Source organism: Danio aesculapii, chromosome 8, assembly GCF_903798145.1.
Source record: "Danio aesculapii chromosome 8, fDanAes4.1, whole genome shotgun sequence".
Classification (NCBI taxonomy): Eukaryota; Metazoa; Chordata; class Actinopteri; order Cypriniformes; family Danionidae; genus Danio; species Danio aesculapii.
Window position 1 is genome coordinate 896,218 of NC_079442.1, and position 10,091 is coordinate 906,308.

Genomic DNA, 10,091 nt, shown 5'->3' on the forward strand with positions numbered 1-10,091 from the left:
ATTGACTTGGGAAGGAGATTGATCACTTCCTGTGAGACACACATGCAAGCACACACACACACACACACTTGATTTAACCTTGAAACATGAGATTTCTCCAATGCAATGACCATTTGAGCTGTTTAGTGTGCGATGATGATGATGATGATGAAGGCAGCTCAGTTTGACATGATGATGAAGATTAAGGAGAGGGTGAAAAGATGATGAGGGTAAAGATGAAGAATGTGATGAAGATGGTGATAATGTTGATGATAATGAGGATGAGGATGATGAAGAACAAGGCAAGCTCAGTTTGAACATACATCGATGAAGAAGATGATGATGATGATGATAATGAAGATGATTAAATGATGATGATGAAGATGATTATGATGAAGATGATTGATGATGATGGGGATGTTGATGATGATGAAGATGAAGATTAAATGATGATGATGAAGATGGTTATGGTGAAGATGAAGATGCTGATGATGTTGATGATGAAGATGATTTTGATGAAGATGCTGATGATGATGATGAAGATGATTTTGATGAAGATGAAGATGCTGAAGATGGTGGTGATGATGAGGATTATGAAGAAGATGATGGTGATGAAGATGCTGATGATGTTGATGATGATGAAGAAGAAGATGATGATGATGAAGATGCTGATGATGTTGATGATGAAGATGATGGTGATGTTGATGCTGATGATGATTATGATGATGAAGAGATGAAGAAGATGATGATGATGATGATGATGATGATGATGATGAAGACGCTGATGATGTTGATTACGAAGATGATTTTAATGAAGATATTGATTATGATGAAGATGATGGCGATGTTGAACATGAAGGTGATGTTGATTATGAAGATGAAGATGATAATGATGATGTTGAGGATGAAGATGATGTTGATGATGCTGATGATGCTGATGAAGGTGAAAATGAAGATGCTGATGTTGATGATGCTGATGATGAAGATGATGGTAATGTTGATGATGATGAAGATGTTGATGACTTTGAAGATGAAGATGATGTTGATGATGCAGGTGAAGATGAAGATGCTGATGATGTTGATGATGAAGATGAAGATGATGTTGATGAAGTTGATGATGACGATGATGGTGATGTTGATGATGAAGATGATGGTGTTGAAGATGCTGATGATGTTGATGATGAAGATGCTGATGATGTTGATGATGAAGATGAAGATGATGTTGATGAAGTTGATGATGACGATGATGGTGATGTTGATGATGAAGATGATGGTGTTGAAGATGCTGATGATGTTGATGATGAAGATGATGGTGTTGAAGATGCTGATGATGTTGATGATGATGAAGTTGATGATGATGATGCTGATGATGAAGATGATGGTGTTGAAGATGAAGATGCTGATGATGTTGATGATGAAGATGATGGTGATGATGATGATAATGAAGAAGATGATGATGATGAAGATGCTGATGATGTTGATGATGATGATGTTGATGATGAAGATGATGGTGTTGAAGATGAAGATGCAGATGATGTTGATGATGAAGATGATGGTGTTGAAGATGAAGATGCAGATGATGTTGAAGATGAAGATGCTGATGATGTTGATGATGATGATGAAGATGATGTTGATGAAGATGATGCTGAGGAGATTTCTCTGTGTGAAAGACCTGTGCTCACCAGATTAACCTGCTGCTGCTTCTTTAATATGCTAGGGAATTAAATATGAAGTAAACGTGGATGACGTGACAGGATGATTGACAGGGCAGGTAACTAAGCAACAGAAGGGTCCATTATTGAGGAATTAGTACAGGTGTGTCCCAAAGCTTACACAGCTACTCAAAACTCTCCACTTCTTCCTTTACCAACAGAAGGACACAGTATGAGCGGGTGAATTGGGATGCAGTCAGCGTGTGCTGTAAACTACACTAGAGCATATTTCTGTCACGCATTGATCAGCTTGAACTGTCTTCTGCACGGTTTTCTCCAGTTTTTAGGCAGTTGTTTTGACTCAGGGCTACATATTCCATCACTCCTCAAACCACCTGAGGGTCTGTCTACTATCATCCAGCCCCAGACACTCCTGCTCTGATGAGTTCACACACACATATATGGCTGTTAGACTGTTGCACTTTTTTGTGTTGTCAATAAGCTCATTTATATAGTTCCTTCTGGTGTGTGTACACCATTGTGTGCAATGTTTGCATGTTTATAACCACCTCCGAGGATAGTGGGGGTCGCGAGTCACTGGAACTGTTGTTTTGGGGGTCACAGGCTAAAAGGTTTGGGATCCCCTGCTCTAGGAGAGGTTTTTGGAGATTTGCTGTGCTTGCTTTTGGTGGTCATGTAGGGAAAAACACACATACGGTTGAAAATGCTGGGTTGTCAAAGCCAAATGTTGGGTCAAATGTGGATGAACCCAACACTGGGGTCATTTTTTCTATTTTACTGAAATGACATTTAACCCAAAAGATGTGTTTGTCCATATTTGACAACCCCTACACACACACACACACACACACACAGAGACACACACATAAGGGCTTTCCCCATATCTGTGATGATGTGTCCTAAACTCAACCCTCCCAGAAAACATCTGCACTTTTACATTTTCAGAATACCTCATTCTGTGTGAGTTATGAGCCGTTTCCCTCACGGTGAACACAAACTCAGAAATTACTATTATTTCTATACTTGAGACATTTGGTCCCCACATCATGATGAATACCAGAGCCGCACACACACACACACACACACAGCCTCAGGACACACTTACACCAGTTCATCGACATTACTCCACATTCTGCTCTCCTCTTTCTCCGCACGCATCTCCTCCTCTGGGCTTCTGTCTCTTTCTTTTCTTCTCCTCTGTTTTTCTCTCGCTGCATTTCTGTCTACTCACCAGGCATGTTCGCTTTCTTCTTTTAAAAGCGTCACACAGATAATCTGCCCCTCGGGCTGCCATCCGCTTTACTTAGCAGCACACACACACACACACATGCCACCAACTGTCACACCGTCTTTTTGAAGAAAAAAGCAATGCCAACACACACACACACACACACACACGCACACACGCACACACACACACACACATGCCACCAACTGTCACACCGTCTTTTTGAAGAAAAAAGCAATGCCAACACACACACACACACACACACACACACACACACACACACACACGCACACACACACACGCACACACACACACACACTGCAAAGTTTCAGGAGTGACACCATGCATTTAACTACAGCAGTCAATACAGTAAACTATCAGTCTGTCAGTGTATGAAGCATCATTTAATGCTGTTTTTACTTGTAACCCAACATTGGGTCATATTATGGAAAAACCAAACATTGGGTTAAATGTTTTTATTTTACATGTAAAGTCTGCATGAGCAGGAAGTCTGACCCGAGACTTTTATTTCAATTTGTTGATGTTCTTCCAACTGAAACTGAATAGGGGCGGGGCTTTATTTCAATATGTTGATGTTCTTCCATCTGAAACAGAAAACTGAATAGGGGCGGGGCTTTATTTCAATATGTTGATGTTCTTCCATCTGAAACAGAAAACTGAATAGGGGCGGGGCTTTATTTAAATTTGTTGATGTTCTTCTATCTGAAACAGAAAACTGAATAGGGGCGGGGCTTTATTTCAATTTGTTGATGTTCTTCCAACTGAAACTGAATAGGGGCGGGGCTTTCTTTCAGTATGCTGATGTTCTTCCATCTGAAACAGAAAACTGAATAGGGGCGGGGCTTTATTTCAATATGTTAATGTTCTTCCAACTGAAACTGAGTAGGGGCGGGGCTTTATTTCAATATGTTGATGTTCTTCCATCTGAAACAGAAAACTGAATAGGGGCGGGGCTTTATTTCAATTTGTTGATGTTCTTCCATCTGAAACAGAAAACTGAATAGGGGCGGGGCTTTATTTCAATTTGTTGATGTTCTTCCAACTGAAACTGAGTAGGGGCGGGGCTTTATTTCAATATGTTGATGTTCTTCCATCTGAAACAGAAAACTGAATAGGGGCGGGGCTTTATTTCAATTTGTTGATGTTCTTCCAACTGAAACTGAGTAGGGGCGGGGCTTTATTTCAATATGTTGATGTTCTTCCATCTGAAACAGAAAACTGAGAAGGGGCGGGGCTTTATTTAAATTTGTTGATGTTCTTCCATCTGAAACAGAAAACTGAATAGGGGCGGGGCTTTATTTCAATTTGTTGATGTTCTTCCAACTAAAACTGAGTAGGGGCGGGGCTTTATTTCAATATGTTGATGTTCTTCCATCTGAAACAGAAAACTGAATAGGGGCGGGGCTTTATTTCAATTTGTTGATGTTCTTCCAACTGAAACTGAGTAGGGGCGGGGCTTTATTTCAATATGTTGATGTTCTTCCATCTGAAACAGAAAACTGAATAGGGGCGGGGCTTTATTTCAATATGTTGATATTCTTCCATTCTGAAACAGAAAACTGAATAGGGGCGGGGCTTTATTTCAATATGTTGATATTCTTCCATTCTGAAACAGAAAACTGAATAGGGGCGGGGCTTTATTTCAATATGTTGATGTTCTTCCATTCTGAAACAGAAAACTGCGTAGGGGCGGGGCTTTATTTCAATATGTTGATGTTCTTCCATTCTGAAACAGAAAACTGAATAGGAGCGGGGCTTTATTTCAATATGTTGATATTCTTCCAACTGAAACTGAATACTGAGTAGGGGGCGTGGCTTTATTTCAGTATGTTGATGTTCTTCCATCTGAAACGGAATATTAAGTGGGGGGCAGGGCTTTATTTCAATATGGTGATGTTCTTCAAACTGAAACTGAATATTGCTAAGGGGCGGGGCTTTATTTCGGTATGTTGATGTTCTTTCAATTTAAACGAAATATTAAGTAGGGGGTGGGGCTTTCTTTTTTGCACATCATCCCATAGCAAACTAACGGTAAGAGGGGCGTGGCTAAGAATATTGTAGCTAAATTCATAACAATTAAGTTTATGATTAATAAAATGTGACACTGGGTCACAAAACAAGTCTTGTGTTATACCCTCGTATATTTGTGGGAATAGTCAAAAACACAGCATGGGTCAAAATGCTAGATTTTTTAATGCAAAAATCATTATAAATCTTATGTGAAGATCAATAAAGATATACAGTATAGTACAATTCATAAATATATCAAAATGTAATTTTTGATTAGTAATATGCATAGCTAAGAACTTAACTTAGACAACTTTGAAGGGGATTTTCTCTTTTTTATCCTTTAAATTGCAGGTTTTCTGTATCTCAGCCAAATATATTGCCCTATTAAACCATCCACCAATGGAAATCTTATTTATTCCACTTTCAGATTATGTATAAATCCCAATTTTAAATAAATTGTCACAAATGGACCGGTGTGGGAGCCAATATCTAGTTTCAAATATCAAGCATTTGCATTTATTTTGCTTTATTATAAACTTGTTCTTATCTGCTGCTTTTTCTGCTGTGATCTGGCAACACAAATGACTCACATCTTGAATGAATTTCCCTGTGAGGGTACGGAAGAAGCACTCATGCACTTTAAAATACATTTTGAACAATTAATTGTTTAGTTTAGATCATTAAATGGATTGTTGACTGCCATAAATCACTGAACTGTATTTACAGTGTACATGCTTAAGCAATAAGAGGTGAATTCATGTTAAATACTGCATGCAAACCACAAACAGTTGCTCAAAAAAAGCCCACCAACCCATTACAGAAACATCGTTTCCCATAATAACACACTGACCTCAATGAGAAAGAAGATCACGAGCACAAACCAACACACCGATGCGGGGCTGAAGCTTGTGGGTGGTTTAATTAGCGTAGATTGAGTGTATTCGTGTTTACGTGAATGTGCTGGTGTGTGTATTCACAGAGAGCAGCAGAAACACGAGCACACACTCACTTTTCTGTTAAAAGACACCACAGGACAACATAAAAACCTTATGCTCATAGTGAAAATGGCTTTAAAAGGAGTATATTTCACAGCGTAGGATAGCAATACTTTGATACGCCATTCGTGCTACCCAAAGCTTGTAAGTACAAGCCTCCAATATCTACACTGGTCACAAAAAATTGAGTAGGATCTGTACATTTTGTAATTTTAATTTGTGCAGAATCTGGGCCTGTCGCAATAATCAATATATTGACTTATCGTGCAATACTTGAAGATGACCACAGTAATTTTTTTGCAATTGCAGTGTACTTATAGCTATTTAATAGTAAATATATATATATATAAATAATAGGACATTTACCTTTTTAACATAAGATTATAGAATCCAAAATAATTTTAAAGTGTTTGTGGCTATTTGCATTATGATGCTGTTATAATCATTCTATAATCAGTGGCGTAAAACGACCTCAAGATGACAATAATATTGCTTACCGCAACAATTTCTGTGACAGTATATCACACAATAAAAATTCCTTATTCCAACGGGCCTAGCTGAATCCACCTATTTAGATACATCACATTAGTATGTATGATTTACACCTAGTGGTTGAACAATGTATTGCGGTGCAAATTCAAAATATTGAGTTTTCCAGGTTGCCAGATTGATGACACAAACAGGTGTAAGAGTGCCTAAAGATCAAGCCGTATACTGCAAGCTGCTAAGCTAATGTTTACCTTTGTAACATTTGAATTATTCGCTAATTAAATACTACCTCATGTGTATTTTACAACTCTGAATCGGATTGTCATTTTCTAAGGCTGCTTCTGTCCTCCAGAGGGCGCATTTTCAGCTGCGTCCGCATACATTGAGAGCCTTCATTGCTGAAATGAAATACACTGTTTATTACCATCTGGCAACCCGGAGGGCTGAAATATAATTGGATAAACTGACAGTAGGCGGAGTTACAGAGATCAAAGCAAAGACAGACATTCTGACATGCACATACTGACAGCAGAATAGCTGACTTTAGCATTGTTTCTCAGATAAACATTGCTTAAACATACAGTGTGTAAACATGTCATGGCATTTTTATAAATTAGAAGAGTCAAAAACTGATATACAGCACCTTTAATGGCAAGGCCAAGATGCGCATACATTTAAATAAATGCTGAGTAGTTCATTAAATGACCAAAAAAATGCATATAAACTCTATATGCAGTCGGTAGGGATGTGCACATCGATGCTAGTGAATTGATATATCGATACTCTGGTAATAAGCTATTAATTTGGCATCAATATTTTTTTAAGTATCGATATTTTAACTATATTTCAATAATTTCTGGATAACTAAATGTTTTAGCGCTGTGTACAGGATGGTCGGTGACGGTTTGTATATAAGACGTTACACCAATCAATCTGCGGCGGAACGTAAGCTACCATTCGCCTTTCAGCTAACTTACGTACTCAACGCACGCGAGTCGTACACTTCCGCATTACAGAACGGCTTGATGGCAGAGAGGAAAGGTTGCGTGGTGTGATGCTAATGTACTTCTCATTAGCAGAAAAAAAATAGCATGATGCAATATTTGTGATAAGAAAGTCGTACACAGCAACAACACAAGCAACCTTTTCAAATGCTTACAGAAAACACACGCTGAAACTTATAAAGAAGCAGAACAAAAACAAGCTGCCCAGTGTTCCTCTGTCCGACAAAAGACCTTACAGGAGAGCTTTAAAGGAGGCAAACCCTACTGTACATACTCTCTCTCTCTCTCTCTCGTTACCTTTAGGTGAATAAGAATAAATATAAAAGTGTGTGTGACACAGCGGAATGAACCGCCAACTATTTCAGCATATGTTTTACACAGCGGATGCCTTTCCAGCCACTACGGACAATTTATCTTACCCAATTCCTATAGTATAGTCCCATATAGTATCCCCTAATATATATATATATATATATATATATATATATAACATTATTTTTAATTAGTTAAATTACATGTAAAATGATGAGTGGTATCATATCGGTATCGTAAAAATGTTAACAAAAAGTAACTGTATCATATCGCATTCAAGAATTGTGGTATCGCCCATCCCTAGCAGTCAGTAAGGTTGATAGATATTTAGAAAAATTATTATATAATAAAATTGCTAGCAAAAATGCTGATGCATTCAAAATGCTTTTCTAAATGTAAAAAGGAGGAAGGAAGCAGACGCACACTCAATGTTCAACCCAAATGTACTGTACGCCCTTGCTTTGCACAGTTTGGCTGTAGCGGTGTTACTGTAAATGCACAGCTCAGCACAGCTCAGTTTACCTTTTGCAGCAGCTGAGAGCCTGAATATTTAGCTGCGATGGATTTTATCTCTCCGCCAAACGCCGAAGCCCAAAGTTTTACACTAGAATGAAGAAAGAAGGAAAGATGAGAAACATTTAAAAAACGTGTGTATTAAAGGAGAAACTTGACTAACCATCATGCATGAAACACACGTGCACAATTTTAAACGAATGGTTAAACAGCTCGTCAAAGGGAGGTCTTTCCATATTAATACCTAAAATGTGGATCTTAAGACTTTATAATAACACTACATGATTTTTAGCAGGAATTTAAGCGACAAACTGTAAACATAAAATGTACATTTTATTTCCTGATGCGGTGGGATTTATGATAATATATTAGTCTGATTTAAAATATGCAAAAAGTTCAAAGATCTAAAGAAAATGTCCAATTTTGTAGTGCAAAAATATAATTCATGAACATTTATTATCATTAAATGCAAGCAAAGTTGGATGATTTATATATCATTTTATGTCTTTCATTCTGCAATATTTAAAATAATATCATTAGATCAATATACAAATCAGTATATCAACAATAAAATATAAAAAAATACATTAAACATATATTAAAACTTCAATATTAAAAAGAAAAAAAAGGTTAAAATCTTTACACCCCAAAATTAGGATGCAGTCTTAAAACAGTGCTAAATGCATAACATTTATTGTCATGTAAAACCTCATTTTTAGTGTAATTCTGAAAGCAAGTAAAGTTGGAACAAATCCCAAAAAATGGATGTCTTTTAATCAGCAATGGTTAATATAAAATCAGTATATCAATATAGAATTAGTATATCAGCACTATAATAAACTCTGAATTTATATGGCAAGCCATTTGTCTGATTTAAAATACATTATTACTTTAAAAGTTTCTAAATATTGGTGGGAAAAATAATGAACACTGTGCGAAATTTATTTATTGTAATTTAAAATGTAATATTGGTTGTAATTCTTAAAGCAAATAACGTTAGAATAAAATAATAACACAACATTTAATATTCTGTATGTCTTTCATTAGGCGAAAGTTGTACAAAAATCAGTATATCAGCACTATCATACATTTAAATGGTTTTCAAACTGCAATAAAACTTCAAAATTAAAAGAAATGTTTTAATATTTTTATCCCAAAGTGATGATACTGTTTTAAAACCGTGCTAAATTCATAAACATGTATTGTAAATTAAAATGTAATGTCTTAAAGCATGTAAAGTTGGGGAAATGTATATATTATTCAGCAATACTTAATATAAAATCAGTATATCAATATAAAATCAGCATATCAGGACTATGATCAATTAGGAAGAATATAACTGAAGTGCACTCACACTGACAGATGTGCAAAATCAGTATATCAGCACTATAATAAACATACATGAAGTGTACTCACACTGACAGGGGAATACCTTGATGAGATGTACATATTCCCGAATCATTAATAATCCACAGGAGGAGGAAAAACAGCCGACAGAAAACACACTTCATGCTTGTATTACCGTGCGGAGAGATCAGCGGATGAACAACAGATGTGTGTGTGTGCGCGCGCGTGCATGTGTGTGCGCGTGCGCGCGCGTGTGTGTGTGTGTTTCCTCGGATGAAGTGCGCTGAAAGACGAGTGTCGTGTGTTCTCTTTCATCCTCTTTCTCTTTCTCTTCTGCTGTTGTTCTGTCCTCAGGTGATCCGTTATCAAATGATGCCACGCGATGACGAAACACTGAACAAAACCGCGGGAAAATGGATGAGACGCGCCAAACTGAGCGGAAGCACATTTACACACCTGTAAACTCAGCAGCAGCTGTTGGTTATTAGTGTTTAGTGAGCTAATGATGCAGGTCACCGAA

At 37.2% G+C, this 10,091-nt stretch overlaps 1 protein-coding gene across 1 annotated transcript in view; it reads right to left on the reverse strand.

Annotated features, from left to right (window-relative positions):
• The window catches only part of cacna2d3a (calcium channel, voltage-dependent, alpha 2/delta subunit 3a), a 111,651-nt gene extending 101,916 nt beyond the window's left edge, over positions 1-9,735 (reverse strand). The window contains exons 1-2 of the mRNA XM_056464560.1: positions 9,641-9,735; positions 8,234-8,315 (exon numbers count right to left, since the gene is read on the reverse strand). Coding sequence (XP_056320535.1) covers positions 8,234-8,315; positions 9,641-9,735 — 177 coding nt within the window. The remainder of the gene's footprint in view (positions 1-8,233; positions 8,316-9,640) is intronic.
• Between the last annotated feature and the right edge of the window lie 356 nt (positions 9,736-10,091).